This window comes from Ochotona curzoniae, unplaced genomic scaffold, assembly GCF_017591425.1.
Source record: "Ochotona curzoniae isolate NIBS_2020 unplaced genomic scaffold, NIBS_Ocur_1.0 scaffold_1037, whole genome shotgun sequence".
Taxonomy (NCBI): domain Eukaryota; kingdom Metazoa; phylum Chordata; class Mammalia; order Lagomorpha; family Ochotonidae; genus Ochotona; species Ochotona curzoniae.
Window position 1 is genome coordinate 19151510 of NW_024467083.1, and position 20069 is coordinate 19171578.

General features: G+C 38.8%; 1 protein-coding gene and 1 long non-coding RNA gene across 2 annotated transcripts in view; both read left to right on the forward strand.

The window, feature by feature from the left end:
* LOC121168668 overlaps positions 1 to 6594 on the forward strand; it is a 50662-nt gene extending 44068 nt beyond the window's left edge. Inside the window, exon 3 of the long non-coding RNA XR_005885739.1 lies at positions 6336 to 6594. This is a non-coding gene — a long non-coding RNA (uncharacterized LOC121168668). The remainder of the gene's footprint in view (positions 1 to 6335) is intronic.
* Positions 6595 to 18778: 12184 nt separating this feature from the next.
* Positions 18779 to 19729, forward strand: LOC121168324 (olfactory receptor 6N2-like). The gene has a single exon (XM_040998300.1). The coding sequence runs from the start codon at positions 18779 to 18781 to the stop codon at positions 19727 to 19729; it is 951 nt and encodes a 316-aa protein (XP_040854234.1).
* Positions 19730 to 20069: the final 340 nt, after the last annotated feature.

Below are 20069 nucleotides of genomic sequence, written 5' to 3' on the forward strand. Positions count from 1 at the left end.
CTCTACTTAAGAGTAAAAATGAAGCTGGATGGATCATAATTCCAGACCTCAAGACATACTACAGAGCAGTGGTCATCAACACAGTCTCGTACTAGTACAGAAACAGAGATAAAAAGAACAGACAGAATAGAAACCATGGAAGGGAGCCCACACATTTACAGCCAACTAATCTTCAACAAGAGAACTGAAAACCCAGGGGAAAATTCTGGTCTCTTCAACCATTGTTTTTGGAAAAGTTGGATAGTAGTCTGCAGAAGTAAGAATCAAGATCCCCACCTCTCACCTTATACAAAACTCAGCTCTAAATGGATCAAGGACATAAATTTTCACCCAGAAACCATTAGCTCTTAGAGGAAAACATAAGGAACACTCTACAAGATGCAGGAACTGACTAAGACATCTTAGAAAACTCACCCAAAATGCAGGCAGTCAAAGCCAAAATAAACAAATGGTATTACATCAAACTAAGGAGCTTCTATACTGCAAAGGAAATGATCAACAAAGTGAAGGAACAGCCAACAGAATGGCAGAAAATCTTTGCACACTAAATAAGTGATACAGCACTAATATCAGGGAATTATGAAAGTCTTCAGAAACTCAACAACAGCAAAACAAACAATCCTGTGAAGGAAATGAGCAGACATTTTTCAAAAGAACAAATTCAAATGGCCAATAGACATTAAAAAAAAAACCAACAACTCAGACTCCCTTGCTATTAGGAAAACACAAATGAAAACCATATTGATGTTCCACGTAACTGCTGTTAGCATAGGGGAAAATGTACCATACTCTTCTCTTGGTAGGAGTGTAGCGTAGTACAAGCACTATGGAAATCAGTATTGAGAGTGCTATGACAACTGAAAATTGATCTGCTGTATGACCCAGCTATCCAGCTCCTGGCAATATAGCCAAAGGAAATGAAATCTGCACAGGAGAAAATAACCTGTACTCCTGTGTTTACAGCAGCACAATCTACAACAGCAAAGAGGAGTAGATAAAGAAACTGTGGTACCTCTACTCCATGGAATACTACTCAGCCATTAAAAAGAATGAAATTCTACCACTTGCAACAAAATGGTCCCAACTAGAGACCACTATGTTCAATAGACTAAGCTAATCCCCCCAAAACAAACATTTTATGTTGTATCTAATATGAGGCAACCTTCATGCAAAATACAGGCAAACACTCATAAATTCATAAAGCATTCATGTAAATATATTCATCTAGAGGAACTGTGTAATGTTGGTAAGTGTACTGTGAATTGGAGATATATGGCAGTATGCTTCTCTACTCTTCTCTAAATAAAAGATGGAGCCCAGTTAAATATATCTTGACAATAGAATGCTGGACTTTCTACCTGTGTCTATACCTATAGTGTCATGATACACTTAAATATCAGAATGATGGACTGTGGCTGTTGTTGAAGGACTATACTATGGCTACAGTATAGGGGAAAACAGTGAGGGGAGTGGCAGAGGGGCTTAGTGGAAGCTAAAGAACTGAGCCTAAGAAACTGTATCATGAAAAATAACTGATCCAGTGGACTCAAAACTCCAAAACTGGGTAGAAACATAGGCTCTGTGGTCTGACTGTGAAATGCATGTGTAAGAACTGGGCTTCCTCAGTGACTAAGATGGAGCAGTGGATGGCATGTCCAGATGCACATGGAGGAGATGGCAGTACTCTGCAGAGGACATCTGGTATCAGAGTGGAGGAAGGAGAGCAGGGCAAATTGGTCAACTACCCCTTCTGAGTATTGACAGCAAATATCCAGATGAATGGGTAGACAGTGTTAACAAATGGACCTTGGTAGGATTTCCTTATCCTTGGATTGACGAGATCGACAAGACTTCTGAACTATTGAAACCAGCTGAGCAAGACTCTTGGAGATAACTCCACATGGAACCCTGGGATGACATCGGGTGATTGTTCCTCATCCCTGAATACTGGGGCAAAGGGGAGACTGGGTGTGGCTTTTCCCTTTATCTCCTCCCTCCCCCAGATACAGGAAGAAGAAAGAGAAAATTTGTAGACAATGGTCTCACCCACTCTCCCATAGTCCTTGACTTTTCCCACCCTGGCCAACTATGTAACATCATCAAAAATAAAAAAGAGAATAAAAAAAGAAAATAATAAATAAAAGTACAATTTAAAAGATAGAACTAGCAACGATTCTAAAAATTATTGCAAATGATTGAAAGACAGGCCCCTTCCAAACTAATTTTATTTATAAAGATGAATAATGAGACAAGAAAAAAGAGAAGCACAAGTTTATTTCCTTGAGAGATATAAATGAAAAATCTTCTGCAAAGTGCTAGCAAAACAAATATCACAAAAAATAAAGATCATCCATTCTGTCCAAGGGAGATATATATTAGGAATTCAGGGATGGTTCAAACTAAAGGAATGAGTGGATAGCATCCCACGCTAATCCTCCGCCTGTGCCAGGATCCCATCTAGGCACTGGTACAAGTACAAACTGCTTCATTTCCAGATCCAGCTCCCTGCTTATGGATTATAAAAACAGCAGAAAATGGCTCAAGCCCTTGGGTCCCTGCACCCACATGGGTGACGTGGAAGAAGCTTCTGGTTCCTGGCTCTGAAACAGTTCAGCTCTAGCCATTGTGGTCATTTGAGAATGAACCGGTAGACACAATCAGAAACTCACACTTCTAACTATAAATCCAGTAGTAATTGCAGTAGAAGTTAAGTACTTGATAACTGTATCTGCATTTATAATGTCCCAGAACTAGGAGCAGCACAAATAACTGCATGATTCCATAAGCAACTTATTACAGGGTAGTTATATAATAAAATCCTATGCATAAAAGAAAATATAACAGCATTGCTATAAACAATAGCATGAGTCACAGAATACAGAGAGAAAGAAGTCAAACACATAAGTTCAACACTGCTATCTCTGTCTCTACTAACCTCAAGTACTTAAACCTGTGTTCTGTGGTGGACACATTAGTAGGAAGCTCTGAAGCACTGCAAGAAAATAATCACCATAATTGACACAACAGTGATTGGTTTTAGAAAACGGAGTTTTGACTGAAAAGAGATAAATTGGCAGGTGTAGCTGCTGATGTGCTGTCAACGTCCCTTTTAGACCTGGGTGATAACAAAAGTGTATAAGAGTGTTTTTCCTTTCACCCAATGTGTTTAGTTGTATATTCATGCTATAAAATTTTTGTATGTTTGTAAATATGAAGACCATATATATAGTAAGGTTTTGACTGCATATGGAAATATATGAGTATGTATGATATATATATATTCATATACATATGAGTATTTATATGTCACTATACAAGCTCCAAAAGCATACACACAAATCTCATGAGCTGTTATGGGAAGCTATGAATAAGGAAAACGTGAAAATCCTCATCACATGCATATTTTATAAGTATATTTCTGTCTTGATTTGAACTAAATGAGTAAATGTTTTTCAGTAATTAAATAAAAATACACTAGTTTCCATCACTAAACTAAAATAAGTTATTATTTTAAAATTTATTATTATTTTAAAAGATTTGTTTATTTTTATTGGAAAAGCGTATTTACAGAGGAAAGGAGAGACGGAGGAAAAGATCTTTTGTCCTCTGGTTCACCAATCTGAAGCCTGGAGCACGGAGCGTCTTCTGGGTCTCCCACACAGGTGCAAGGTTCCAAGGCTTTGAGCTGTCCTCGACTGCTTTCCCAGGCCACAGGTAGGGAATTGGAAAGGAAGTGGAGCAGCGGAGATTGGAATTGGCACCCTTATGGGAATCCTGGCGCATGCAAGGTAAGGACTTCAGCCACTAGGCTACCGCGCTGGGCCCCAAATTTTCATTTTTTTTAGAACCACAAAAATTCAGCCATAATGCTTTCTGGAGAAATATAAAATTAAATCTTGAACAATCATAAATTTATCAAATAATAATAATATATTACATAGCTGTCATTTTTCTTCAGAAATAGACTATAAATCCAAAATTTGTATCTTTGGGATTTTACAAATATAATTCTAGCCATGTAGGAAGATTTATACAAAAAGAAAAAGAAAAAATTAAAAATAAAGATTTATACAGCCAAATAACTTATGCAAAAATAATATAAATAATAAATAATATAAATATCAATATATTTCTATAAAGATTGTACTTAGTTCATCTTAAAGCATATTAAACAGCAACACAGTTAAATATACATATAGAATCTTCTTTTTTAATGATTATTTTCTTTCAAAAGGTAGATTTTACAGAGAGAAAAGGAAAGACAAAAAGAGAGCTCTTCCACCTATCAGTTCACTCCTCAAATGACCACAATAGCTGGAGCCAGGTCAAATCAAAGCCAGGAGCCAGGAGCTTCCCTGATTCTCCTACATGGGTGCTGGGGTGCAAGGACTTGAACCATTCTCTGCTGCTTTCCTTGGCCATTAATAAAGAGCTGAATCAGAAGTGCAGTGGCTGACGTATGAATTAGCAACCCTCTTATGGGATGCCAATGCCTTAGTGGGGGGTTAGCTTGCTATGCCACTGTGTTAGCCACCAAATACATGTATTATCTTCAACTCAATTATCTACATTCAACAGAGTGTAAAACAACATTTACCATATTTAATAACAGAAGAGTTAATAATATCTTCAAAGAATAGGAAACTGAAAAGTAGTTAAGCATTTCAGAAGAAAGGCCAAATAGAACTCATAAAAACAAGCAACTGAGTAACCACACTGGGCCCATGAGTCTTCTAATTAATTATACATGAAACCAAGAAGTCAAGACTGAGCACAGTGGTCATAAAGGCAGAAATCTCTGGTTCTCACTTCTCCATCATTGTGCAGCTGTTGTTTGCTTAGGGGAACTAATTGATTTTCAGACTTGGTTTCTGATTAAGTTAGCTGTTCGTTTATTCCCATAGATAGTAACTCAGACCTTGGTGGAAGGAATTTATTCCATGGTGTTCTTTTGAAAGTTTTTGGCCTCAAACTGGGCAGAAGACTTCAAACTGCCTTAGGTTGAAGAGAAATTCTCTTGTTCTATGATATCCATGTACCATCAAGGAAGTACATGGGTCTGACGCGTATTAGGGCCTTCTTAAGTCTGAAGAAAGTCAGTGAAGACATGGAAGTGATACCAGGAACTATCAACAAGATTACTCTGGGTCTGTGAAGCCACACAGTATCATTCAATCTAATCACTGAAGTCAGGTCATCTACTGTGGCTTCTGCTATGCTGTATTTTATTTTTTTTTAAAGAAAATTAAATCTATATCTAAATCATCTATGTATATCCCGTTTTGGGGTTGAGTCACATTATTTGCTGTTTGTGAGACAGCTTGCTGTTATTTTATTGCTATTATTTTGTTGCTCAATGTGGTTTTGTTCTACTTAAGCCTCTGTCACAACATCTCTAATGCAGTTTGTTCATCTCTAAGTTTAAACATTTTTATGCTTTCTCGACAGTCTCTTGAGTTGAATAGATACTTGTTTAAGAATATCACTGAATGTTAATAAATACAGCCTTTGGGAAGAAACCTGGAAACAAGAATGATTTGGAATTAAGGAGACAAAAATAACAATTGGATGAACTTTGTTGGAAACACAGAATTGAAAGATGAAATTAAACAGTTAGCTAGGTGCATTTCCTGTAAAATGCGTGTGTATCCTTTTCTTTCTGATACATACAAGATTGCCAAAATATCTCATCAGAGCATGTGATTGTCAAGCTAACAATGACATTTTCAGTAGTCATATGAATGCAAAATATATTTTGATGTGTGCAGCCTCCTTAGGATGTCATTAGAAGGAAGCTGCTTGCCTTCCACTTTCTCCCTGGGGCACAGGATTCAGCTATCTTTCTAGTGAGTTCTTTTCATCCCAATAGTTGGAGACATATGCTGGAGAAAAAAATCAGAAGGAGCCTCATCAACCAAGGCCACTTATATACTTTGGATCATGCAATTGCCACTGATACTAATACATTAGATTGAAATAAAATTGTATTTTATTAGAGCATCTACATTTTGTAGTCTTCTTGCTATGAAAGCATTGCCTACATCTCAGCTCACACAGTTGCATTATTTGTGTTGGAGAAGAATGCACTTCTGGAGAAGCAAAGGGGGACAGACCTGGAACACAACCAAATTAATGTCTCGATGGACAGACTTTCATTCATTCACAGCATTACAGTAAATCTTCTGTCTTCTATCAAGAGATGAAAAATGTAAAACTTGCAGTCATGTGGCTCACTTCTAGCCAATGTGATGAGGATGAAAACTAGCTGAGTGTTTCTAGGATGTACTCCTGAATACACCCCCTTTCATATCTCTTTTTCTATTTATTTCTTCCAGGAACATAAATGAGAAGATTTGAGCTAGGGTATCCACCTTGTGATCATGACAGGAAAGTCAGCGTTATCACAGATTTCTCCACCCTGTGGTCCTGGGCCTCTGAACTTCTGCCAGCAGCATTTTCACTGACATACCTTGTTCTCAGAGAATATTATCCAAAATGTGTGCTGTCACTGTGTAGGCAATTTTTCTGTTCCTGAAAGCTGTCAACTATTTCTGACTCATTAAAGAGCTAAGTGAAATAATTCATTGAGAAAAAGAGACAAGATATATTTCCCCCAGCAAGAATTTTTGTGTGTGTTTGTGTGTTATTAGTTATATGTTGCTGCAAATGTGTTTCAGTATGAACAAAAATCCTCAATGTCATAAAACTGGGAGCATTAGTTGCTTGTGCATTTATGGCCCATTGGACATTAAATGACTGCCCTGTTAATCTGAACAAGCTCTTCATCATCTGAGTTAAGATGTTTTATTTGACTTGACCTGGATGAGTCAGTTCTCTGAAAGTTTCTCATTTTCCACACTATAGGGGATGGACTGTGGCAGGCAGAAGATTAGCGTGCTATGACACTGTGCTGACCTCCAGTTTCCAGTTTCTACTAATTTTAAAGATAGAATGGGAAAGACAAAATCAGAGAGACAATTGTGTGTTTGTGCACGTGTGTGCACGTGTGTGTGTGAGAGAGAGAGGGAGAGAGAGATAAATCTCTTCCTTTTACTTATTCACTCCCTAAATGGTGTAACAGCCATGTCTGGGCCAGGTTGAAGCCAGAACTCAGGAGCTTTTCCTATTCTTCTATGTGGTCACAAAGGTCCAAACACTTGGACCATCCTGAACACACTAACAGAAAACCGGATTGAAAGTGGAGCAGCTGGGACTGGTAGGATGCTAGCATTACAGGGGGCAGCTTAATCCTCTGCACCGCAGTGCTGGACTATGTCACTCTGCCTTTCAAATAAAATGAATAAATTTGGGGGACTGAACTGTGATGTGGTAGGGGTAAACTTCCACTTGTGATGCAAGCATTCTGTATCAGGGCACTTGTTCAAGTCCCAGCTGTTCTGTTTGCAATTCAGCTCCCTGCTAATGCTCCAGGGAAGGTGGTAGAAGATGGTTCAAGTGCTCAGAGCTCTGCCACTGATGTGGGAACACAGAATGGAGTTCCTGGCTCCTGGTGTTGCTTGGCCCAAGTTTGATAACTGCAACCATTTGGTTAGCGAACCATAGAAAGGAAATCCTCTCTCACTGTGTCATTTTGCTTTACAAATACATAAAATAAATAAATCTGATTGACATAGTCCACTCTGCAGTCTCTGTTTACCCAGATATTCACTGCCAACACTTGGCTGGGGTAGTTGATCGATTTTTCTGTCCTCCATCCTCTGTTGTGGTACCAGGTATCCTCTGCAGACGCCAATGTACTGCCATATCCTCCTTGTGCATCTGGTTATGCTGTCCACTGCTCCGTGTAAGCCATGGAGGACACTTTGATTTAAAGAAAATCTATTTTAGGGAGAATAAAAGAATTCAGAAAGAACCAATTATTCAAGAACGTATATTATGTAGAAAAGCATTTTGTTTAGAGAAATGTTAATTATATGTAATACTGGTAATAATTTTATGAGTAATTTAGAGCATTTTAAAGGCAAAACTGAAATACAGAAAAATAAAATGGAAAAGATTCAAAACTAAAAGACATTGTAAATGTCCTTGATTTAATGGGGTGTTACTAAAGATTATAACTACCTAATCATTATAAAACTTTACATATGTATCACACATTGCCAACGATATATGCATATACACTACTATTAAGCACATATGTATATATAAGGAATTTGGACATGAATCAATTAAAAAATCAAAAAACATGATCACTGCGTATTTACATAGCAATACTGAATATTTTAAAAATAAAAGCTAAAAAAGATCACACCATCAACAAACAGTACAATACATTTTAGTATGAATTTAACAAAGTAAGATAAGACTAGCATACCAAAAGTGGCATTTTTCACAGAAATGGATATGCTGATACTGAAATTCCTATAAAATTATATAAGTTCTTGAGTTATCAAATAATTTTTAAAAATTTAAGAATTCAGGCCCGGTGTGATAGCCTAGTGGCTAAAGTCTTCACCTTGCATTCACTGGGATCCCATGTGAGTACTGGTTCTGATCCAGGTGGCCCCACTTCTCACCCAGCTCTCTGCTTGTGGCCTGGGAAGGCAGTCAAGGACAGCCCAACACCTTGGGATCCTGCACCTGCGTGGGAGACCTAGAGGAGGATACAGGCTCCTGGCTTCAGATTGGTTCAGCTCAGGGCATTGCAGCCACTTGGGGAGTGAATCAATGGATGGAAGATCTTCCTCTCTGTCTCTCCTCCTCTCTGTATATCTGACTTTCCAATAAAATAATAAAATAAATATTAAGAAAAAATTTAAGAACTCACTTTTCCAAATTTTAAAACTTACTACAACTCAGTAATAACCTAAAGCAGAGTGATACTGGCATAAAATAAGCATATGAGAAAATAAAATAGAAGTGGAAGTAGAGAAACAAGACTTTACATCATGGTCGACTCATTTTTGACAGGGTGTCAATACTATTTGATGCATAGTCTTTTGAGCAAATGATATTGAGACAATTTGTTATATATGTAAAAAAAACTTGCATCACAACACATAAAAATTATCTCAAAATGGTGCAAATATATAAATACAACAGCTAAAACTATAAACTATTAGTAAAAAATATAATACTAAATCTATGAGACATTGAATCTTGCCATAGATTCTTAGACGTTACATCATAACCACAAAGTTAAAAAAAATGCAAGATGCATTTCATAAATACTATATTACCATAAGCCTTATCATCAAGAAAGTAAAAAAAAACTCAAAAACTCTTGTAAGACAATAGCCCAATTTAAAAAATGAGCAAAAGGCTTAAGCAGACATTTCTTCAAAGAAGATACACAAATGATCAACAAGCACATGAAAAGATGCTGAACATTATCAGTCATCAGGGAATTGTAAGCCAAAGTCACAATGACATACTACTTCATACCCACTGATATACCTCTGATGGTAATTTTAAAAAGTAAAATAACAAATAATGATGAGAATTTGCACTGCTATTCAGCAATAAACTAAAATCAACCATGGATGCATGAGATATCTCTGGCTAAATTACTCTCTGAGAAAATCTTTAGAAAAGAATGACTAGTGAAAGGAACTGATCTCAGAAGATAAGATGGTTCATATGCATGTAATCTTCAACTTACAGAAATGGAGGTAAAATTTTAAAAATAAAGAAAAAGTAGTTGGTTGCCAGGAAGGAGGGATATAAGTGAGGGAAGTAGAAACAAGCAGATGTTTGTGGTGATGTAACTACTCTATCTCGATTGTGCCAATGACAATATCATAGCGTCACAGTTCTAGTATTGTGTTGTGGTTTCGCAAGCCGTGTTTGGCCCTTAGGAAAAAATGGTAGACAAAGAGTTTATAGGATCTCTCTATTATTCCTTAAAACTGAAGCAGACAGTGCAAAAGAATCTGATTTGCTTCTCCAACAACATCTTTGTCTTGTGGTAGTGACCCTGAGAGTGAACTAACAAGCTAGTTATGAGCAGAGGGAACTGGAGATGGTGCTTGCGTGAGGACCTATTGGGACTCTGTCTTGTTCTAGATACCAAGTGGGAGTTATCAACTAAGGAAGACTGTTGCATAATTCCCCTGTAGCATGGATTTCTACAACTTCTGGGAAAGAAAGCTGGTGATAATGGGTTTACTATGAGGATAGGCAATATCTCAGCTGTTTGTAACCTGGATCCATCCTACATAAACTGGAATCAGAACCAGGTTGTGCACTCTGCTACTAATGATCTGAGTGATCTCAGACAAGTTTTAATTTTTATTTTTAAAATTTTTATGTGAAAGGAATATTGATAGAGAGAGGGAGACAACAAAAGAATGAAGACATAACCCACGGAAACCCTGAAATTGAGATACTGTGTAGATAAGTGAGTCCATTTTCTCTGAATTCTCACACACATAGTGCCTGCAGAACAGGTTGAGCAAGATGAATTTGGAAGGAATGAATCAGAGCCATGATTTTCAAGAAAGCCTTTTCCAATGGAATGGGAAGCACCAGTTTATGCAGACTCTGGGCGTCACCTTTACAAATAGCTCTGCACCCTTTCCTTCCCACGAGAAAAGAAAATTAAGGCAAATTTTAAAACGAAACCTTGCAGAAAATAATGGACCTCTAAAAGAATTCAACACATAAGGATAGCTGAATACTTCATGGTCATGCCATTGATTTTGTTTCTATTATTTCCTAGAAAGTAGTTATTATTTACTGTATCAAAATATTTTCTGTTGTCAATAACACAGTACCACAGTCTCAGTAAGTTATAGAGATTTATTTTGGCTTATGATTCTGGAGATCCTTGGTTAGGGAGTGAAACCCTATGAGGGTTCTTGCTAGCCAAGTTCCATTGTGCCTCTGGGAATCACACAGCAAGACGCATGGGGCTGTGTGTCTGTTTTGTTGTCTGGCCTGTCTCCCTCTTACAAAATTCTCAGTATTCAGTCACCAGGGTCAGCCCTGATGATCATATCTAATTCTAATCATCTCCCAAAGGCATCATTTCTAAATGCCATGGTTGGATTAAATCTTTACTCTCTTAATAGCTCAAAGTGAGTATTAAATGTCAACACGTGAACCCTGGGAATACACTCAAATCATAGCTAAAGGATAGCACCTACTGTGTGTCAGGCACTGTTCTTGGCGCCTTAATACAGTAGCAGCCAAGACAGAAGAGTTCCTGCTCCTGTGGATTGTAGCATGGTGGCAGAGCCAGTCAATAGCCAAGTGCATAAAGATGCATTGCCATGCAGATGCCTAACACAGAGAAGTATGTTCTAGGTAGGGGCAATAATTACAAAGTCTTTGAGATAAAAGGAAACTTAGTGTCCTGGTGAAATAGGAGATGGTAAAAAGGAAAAATAGATGGTAAAAAAAAACACTATCTTTCCATTACATCCGTGAGGTCATTTTCTCAGTCAATATAAATGATTGAAATTTACACATTAGACTAAAAATGATTTTGCTTTAGCCTTTTATCTGGTTTTTAGAATTGTTCACCTTTTTAAGACTTACAGTATAGAGAGATGATAATTTAAATCCTCCTTGAAGTTAACAGATTAGAATTATAAGTACCTCTTGTACTATTCAATACAGGTTGAGAGACTGAAGTATCTAACTGAATTTGTTCTTTGATTTTCAAAACATAAATATCTTTTCATTTTGAGAGCAGTCCATAGCTACAATGTCAGAATGATGGACTTGTGATTCATTACGAAAGACTATGCTATTTTAATTATATAGGGGAAATCAGTTCAGGGGAGATTTAAAGAAGGGGAAGGGGGAATCCCATAGCTTATGGAACTGTATCATAAACTAATAAAGACAAATTTTTAAAAAGAGCAATAAAATGGTATTTTGATCTTATTGAAGTTGCAAAATAATTGATATTTCTGAAATAGTTGTGCTCTAATTTAATCATTGTTGGTTTGGTCTGTGGCTTTAGACTTAAAACATAGATTTTAAATTTTATTTATTTATCTATTTATTTATTTATTCTGAAAAGGGGAGAGAAGGGGAAGAAAAAGGGGTAAAGCAAGGGAAATTCCCATCTGTGAGTTCAGTTCCCAGATACCAAAGCTAGAAACTCAACTGAGTTGCCCACTTGGAGCCATCATCACTGCCTCCCAGGGCTTATATTAGCAGGACTTGAGCCCAGTACCTCAATGCAGGATCCAAGCATTGCAAATGGCATCTTGACTATGAAACCAAATACACATCCTCGCATGCTGTTTTTATTTGTTGACTTTTAAAAAATATTTATTTATTTTACTTTAACATCGGAGTTACAGAAAGAGTCAGATACTCCATCTGCTAGTTCACTGCCCCAAATGAGCACAACAGCCAGAGTTGGGCTTGTCTGAAGCTGGGTGCCAGAAGTTTCTGTTAGAGTTCATATGTAGGTGCAGGTGCCCAAAGACTTAGGCCACCCTCTGCTACTTTCCCAGGTCATTATCAGGGAGCCAAATTGGAAGCAGAAAGGCATGACTTGACCTGATATCTGCAAGGAATGGCAGCACTGCAGGCAGAGGATTAATACTTAGACTGTCCTACATTTGAGTACATTAGCAAGCAACTAAATCAGAAGCAGAGCAGCTAAATCACAAACCAGCATTCTGATAGGTTGCCATGGTTACAAGCAGGGGCTCAACCCATTGTGTCACAATGAGTACCTGTGTCAGATATGTAATCATACCTAGTTTGTGCTATCAGTAAAATGAGTTGAAGTTAAAAGAAAAAGTACAAATTGTCACAAGGGTTTGACTGCTTCTATAACGTATAGCTTAACATCACTAAAGTACTATTTTGTGAAGGTTGGGACTGAAAAGATTTGCATTTGAAGTTAGATATTTGCCATATATTTGTTCATTTCTTTGACTGTTAAGTATTTATCAAGGCACTGGTTTCTTCATCTATCCAATGAAATATACAAAGGGTTTATGATGATTAGAGCCAGACTTGCTATCACATCTGGCATGCATCAGATACCTAGCAAGTTGATATCAATGAGAAAAAGAACTACAGGAAGTACACGTGCAATGTCATAGAAAATACTTCGGTTCTAGTCCCAATGTGATGACTGAGTGGCTAAATCCTTACCTTGCATGCTCCTGGATCCCATATCAGCATTGGTTTGTGTCCCAGCTGCTTCACTTCCCTTCCAGCTCTCTGTCTGGGAATGCAGTGGAGGATGGAACCCTGTACCTGAGAGACCCAAAAAGAAGCTCCTGGCCTCCAGGCTTTGGATTGGCTCAGCTCTGGCTATTGCAGTCATTTGGGGAGTCAATTAATAGATGAAAGATCTTTCTGTCTCTATAGATCTGCCTTTACAATAATTTTTTTTTAATTTTTCAAAGGGAAAAAAACTAACGATTCTAAGGAAAAATCTGGTAATTTCAATTCACTGATTGATTTCTCATTACCTTATTGTTCTATTTATTCAAGGGCTGTATTAATTTGCTATTTTAAGCAAAAATCTCCATTTTGTTCTCCCTGTTTATAGATGATAGCTTGGATTCCATAAGGGTCTCACTCACAATTTTTATAGCACTGGACAATCTCAGTTAATGGTAACAATTCAGGAGGACACATATACTTTTGAAACTTAGCTGATTATTTCGATAGTATCTACTATTGTTGTTCCCTACCAAACCAGGAAGGTGATGTGTAGTAGTTTATCTTCCAATAGGAAAGAAATAAATTAAAAACTGCTCCCAAAATACTGTTTTAATCTATTTCCCCAAAGTATAACATAATCATGTATTTTTTTTTTAGGTTTTACAATTCTTTGATGTAGATCAGAAGCAGTCTGACTCATATCGATTATTGATTCATTGATTACTTCACAATATCTTATTGCATGAGATACAGGCTGTTTGGGGTTGAAATAATATTACTTTTCAGATTGACATCAATTCATAACAACCACATCAACAACAACAGCAACAACATCGACAACAAAGTATATCACCCTGAAAAAAAGTAACACCACTGAATAGCCAATACATGCAATAATCATGTATTTTTAATGAATTTTTTAAAATTGAAGTAAGAGCTTAATACAAAGTAAGGGGAAAGAAAGATATGATGTAAGGTTATGGTTTGATGTGATTTGCAGGAAAAACAGCTTTTCCCCACCAGAGTCATCTGGGAAATGCCCGTGAGCATCAGTATCAGGGGAGGGGTGGCTTTGCCCACAGAGGTACTCATGCTCACACAAAGGAACGAGACGCAGAAATGGGACCATTTAGTTTTACAGGGGAAGTGCTGAAGGGCAGGTATTTCCAAATAAAAGCCTGATTTTAGCTGTCTAGTCCCAGTCTGTGAATCCAATGGAGGTGAGCATGCATGATCTTTGTTATGTGACTTTCTAAGACAGGAGTGGTTTCTCTGAGGCACTGATTGGTAAATCTCATCTTTTCTGCAGGGGTACACTCAGATTTCTCCATTCTGAAACTATCCTTTTCTAGATGCTCTAGTGTACTATGTTAACTTTAAGATTAGTGGCAAACTTTTTTTTTTATTTGGCTTACCCATTTTTCAACCAAATTAACCACCATTTTTTAAAGTGTTTAACAGTTTCAACACAGTTCATAGATGCAGTTCTAAGAATATAATGGTTTTCCCTTTCTCCTCCATTTGCCTCCCTTTATCACTGTCCATTTTCCTCTTCTCCCATTTACTTTTGCGATAACATGTGTTTACTTTGACGAAGGCTTAATGCTCTAGTAAATAAAGAGTTCAAAAGTAAAAAGCATTTGACATGAGTCTACTAGTAATGGTCTTTGTCATCATGTGCATGTTGACTAAACTATTCATTCACCTTTGAATTTAACTAACAGATTAAATCTCATTTAGCTAGTGCTTGAGTGATCTCATGCCCTCTACTTTTTAAATTTTAGACAATGTTTCACACTTTATTTAAGGGTATTTCAGGCAATTAGAAGTTGAACATAAAGCGTGTTTTATATTCAGAGTTGAAGAGCTCATTGCCACTAATGAAAACAAAATAGTAGCAAACATGATACTTTCCAGGATATTGAGTTTTCCTCATTAAGGGCAAGCTTGCATGTCTCAGTTCAGAAGTTCTTAACTGTCCTCTACTTTTATTGCTGTTAGTGTAAGAAAGAAAATATGTAATAATTTACTGAGTATTATGTTTTTAACTTTTCTTTGTGGAGATTCTTATCTTATCCGCAGATATCTTCCAGTGTATATCCTGGGAGAATGGAATGCTTCACAGTTAGAAACAATCTTGAGATTGGAAGGAATGCTAAAGATCATTAATTCACATAACTCCAACCCCCAAATGCTTTAGTGTCTGATTGCTATCACTGCTTGTTCTTGTTGGTCTTCTCCAGTGAAGAGGGAGTAAATTTCTTCCCTGAAGAATCTTGCTGGGCCAGATTGGCAGACAAGTAGAGAATGAAAAGGAACTAGATGGGAAGGAGAGGGGGAGGAACCAGGGACGAGGCAAGGAACAGAGAAATCACTCCACTGAGTGAGCAGTTTCTCTGGACCTGGCCTGTGTCAACATGATGATTATACACTTTTTTGGGCTTGTGGCTCTGGAATGAAGCAGTTGTCAGAGTCTACTCCTCTACCTGTTTTGATAATAGCCTTTTTAATTTTCATGCTTCTGCCGAAGAGGTTTGGGAAGAGGGTGGCTGCATGCTAGGCTATTGGAGGTCAATGTTGCCACTCTGATGCTCTTGCAAGCCTGTCTGCACAAACCTGGAGGCAGCAGAACTGGTCTTCAAGGTTATCAAATTTGCGCTTGCTGGTTAAGCATGGATTTTCACTCTTATGATCTGTGCTCAAGAAATTCTGAATATTGTTTGCCCTCTAATTATAGCACACTCCTACACATGTTAATTCTATTAGGAATGTGGAAGCTTAGTTCAACTATAATATTTAGTACAGAGCTCCTGGGATTGAGTCTTGAGTAGCTGTACAAGTAGAGGGAGGGAGACACAGAGAGAAGGACACACATTCTCCCTCTCTTTTGCATGTGATGTTCTGCATTACCTTGGGACTCTGCCAACAGAAAGTCATCACTGTAATGGTCCCTAAGCTTTGGTCCTCTAAAGCTACAGGCCAAACTGAACCTCTTTCCTTTATAAAGCAGCTTGCCTCAGACAGTTCATTAATGTACTGAAAAATAAACCAGTGCATCAGACTTCCCTGTTTTTCTAGTCAATTCTGTCCAGCCTGTCTTCGTCATGGGTCTATGCCCTGCCTTCAGTGGTAAAGCAGCCCTAGAAGGGCACTGGAAAGTCCTTGTGCACCCACAAGAAAGGCCCTCACATTTTTAAGGCCATAGATTGATATGATTTCTTTTATGACCACTAAGGATACCAGAGTAGCAGCATGAAGGCAAGTCCAGGAGACAGAACAGAGGGAGAGGGTGACTCTTCAGGGCATTGCACCCCACCAACCCAGGAGGGCAGTCCTTGCTTTCCTTGAAGTTGAAAGGCTTCCCTCTGAAATCTTTCTTCCTCACACACAGATGAGATAAGGCAAACTGTGAAGCACCCAGACCTGTGAGAAGCAGTGCTACTGACAAGATGTGAGAGACCCAGCGTGAGACACAATTTCCTCTGCTGCTTTGTAGCTCATGTGTGTGAATAAGTTATTGACTGTCTCTATGCCTCTCTGTGAAGTGTGCATCTGTGAAGTGAGGGTGATAAAACTACTCTGCATGTCAGGTTGTTGTGATGAGTGAATGCATTCTGTATTTTCTACACTTAATGCCTGGGATGAAGGACTCTCAGCATCATTAGCAGCAGCAACAGGACCCAGAAGTCTGGCTGATTCTGTCTGTATTGAGGTCTCAGGGCTGGGGAACTGTTCTCACTGTGCTATCCCTGCACACCACTCTCAGAGTTCAGGGTCTGAAACACGAGTTTCTGGGCTCCTTCTGAGTCCCAGAACTCACAAGCAGCATGAATTTCTTTGTAGTTCTGTACACCACTTAGGATCAGAAGCTGGTATTTTAAACATCAAGGGAGAGTCCTAGGACACTGGACTCATTTTGAAATGGAATTGAGAAACAGCAAAAAAGCTGCCAATGTAAATAGAGGTGGCAGGAACAGCCTGATTCCTCAAGCACACACACAAGCAGTGCAGGATGATGGCATGTGTTGCGAGAGACAATTCAAAGTAAGAGACATTCTTTGGTCAGTTTCAATGATAGTTGCAATCTGCAATTGGGTCATCAGTTATTTCCCAATCTTTCCATTTATGAGATCTTTGTGCAAGCTAAGCACAAACTCTGTCATTTTATAGATAGTCACACTGACTATTATCTCAGAGAAGTAAGCCCCTGGCTTGGTTTAGGCATGTCTGGCTTCTCCTAGTAACTACCTCATTATTGCCTTTCTGGTGTCTTCCGTGCCTGCGCCTGGGTTTTTCCACCTCCCTGTGCCTATCCATAGTCCGTCTGGTCCCTAGAACTATCTTATGGGCGTTGGGATCTAAGGCAAAGGCTTGAGGAGAGTAAAATGGGTTCAGCTTCAGATGTTTTGCAGCTACAGCAAGTGTCTTGGGGAGAGGACAGGAGGGAAGCAGATTTCCTCTCTTCCCTGAGCTTTGAAATTGGGGGGGGGGGGGGCTTATTTTTTCTTTTTAAAGATTTATTTATTTTTATTGGAAAGGCAAATATGCAGAGAGAAAGAGAGACAGAGAGGAAGCAGCTTCAACGGCTGGAGTTGAGCCTATCTGAAGCCAGGAGCCAGGAGCCTCCTCTGGGTCTCCCACATGGATGTAGGGTCCCAAGGCCTTGGGCCATCTTTGCTTTCCCAGATCACAAAAGGGAGGTGGCTGGGAAGCAGGGCTGCTGGGATTAGAACCAGTGTCTATATAGGATCAGGGTGCATTCAAGGTGAGGACTTTAGCCACTAGGCTAATGCGCTGGGCCTGGGTGTATGGCTTTGATCAAAAGAGGACTAAAGAGGACAATTGGGCGTGTTGAACTCATTCAAAAGATCCCAAAGCTAGCTTATACTCAATGGATTTTACGTCTTCCCTTAGGTCACTTGGTTCCAAATCTTACATTCCTGCTTACTGCAACCCTAGACAAAATCTTCTAAATGGCCTAATTTTGTCCATTTAAAAATGCAAACAAAAGCACTCCTGCCCCTGGGTTACACATGTGGCCACTAAGCTCACAACTGGAGAAAATCAAACTTCACATCCACATGACTTTTGTCTTGGGAAACAAAACATAAATATGAAGCTTCCGTTGCAACTCACTAGGAAGCTGGAAGGAGAGAAGGCAGACTTAGTTGCTGTTTACTTAAGCAGAGATCATGCTTGCAGAAGAAGAAAAGGCCATTGTCCTTGGACTCTCGGTGGGTGAAGTCATGAGAGTGTCAACATTCTCTGGGATGCGCTCTTTCTCCCCTCCTCTCTGTCCCACCTCCCTTTAGATCTTCTTTCTTACCTGTCACTCCCCACAGTATACACTACAGTCAGGAAGGGCACACAGAAGGCGGTCTTCCCTCTGCTTTGTATGCTTCTCCCTTTGGGTTTCTGCTTTTCTCCTCCAGTCATTGTTCCTGATATAGTGAAGATACCAGGCAAAGAAGAAGAATGGATTGATTCACAGTTTCTTATCCCAAATTCTTTACTTACTCTTTTTAGGCCTTGAAACAAAAGGAGCAATTTCTCCACTCAAATACAAAAAACATCTTCCAAAAACCCATGTGGGGAATGAATATAACTCACAGCCTGTCCTTGTTTTGAATGTAAGTTAGAAATTTCTGCATTCCTCTTCTCTGGAAGCCGAGGCATGGTGATCCCATTTTTGGAAAACCAAACAACGGTAGTGGAATTTGTGCTTCGAGGATTCTCTTCCATCCGACCACTAAATATTTTCCTTTTTGTGGTATTTTTCCTTTTCTACATTGTATCTATTTCTGGAAACACCCTCATTGTCTTCCTAGTTTTATTCAACCATCACCTTCATATTCCCATGTATTTCTTCCTGATGAACTTGTCATTTCTAGAGATCTGGTATACCTCCAACGATGTACCCAAGATGTTGCTGATTATTATAGCTGAACATAAGACGATCTCTGTGGCTGGCTGTCTGACACAGTTCTACTTCTTTGGCTCTTTGGCTGCAACAGAGTGCCTTTTGCTCACAGTGATGTCCTACGATCGTTACCTGGCCATCTGCCGACCTCTGCTCTACCCCATCCACATGACTGGCTCTCTCTGCATCATGTTGGCTGCCAGCTCTTGGCTGTGCTCCTTCCTCCTCACAGCCATCACCACAGTCCTCATGTGTAGACTATCCTTCTGTGGAGCCAATGAGATCAATCACTTCTTCTGTGACTTCACTCCTCTGATCAATCTCTCATGCATGGACACTTCACTCACTGAGACCATTGCCTTTGCCACCTCTTCTGCAGTGACACTTGTCCCATTTCTTCTCATCACTATTTCCTACTCCTGCATTCTTGCTGCTATCCTAAAAATCCCATCTGGCACAGGGCGGAGAAAAGCCTTCTCCACCTGCTCCTCTCACCTCACTGTAGTCACGGTGTTTTATGGGACACTGATTGTTACCTACCTTGTACCCTCAGCCAGCTCTTCCCAACTCCTACGCAAAGGGTTCTCTCTGCTCTACACAATCCTCACACCCGTGGTCAACCCCATTATTTATAGCCTGAGAAACAAAGACATTCACAAAGCTCTGAAGAAGTGTTTGAGTAAAAAATCAAGTCTCCTCAGATAATATCAAAAGGAAGAAATCTGTATTTGGCTAATGGTTGATGAACTGAGTTGAGTCACTTAAATTCACAAAGGCAATTATCGAAGCAACCTGTACACTTACCAAAGTCCTCTGAGAATGGCTGTGAACATCGCTGACTCTTATGGATTCAGCTGAACTGCTATGCCAGGATGTTATTGTAGTAAGTCACATCTGCTCCATTAACTTCAGTAGACATGGAATGTTGTATAAAAGCTTACACCCCAAATCATCTCAATTCACCAAAAGTAAATTTTTCTGTGAAGGTAGAACTCCTCTAAAAAATTTAATTTGTTTAAGATAGTAGTTGCTATTGTAATACATA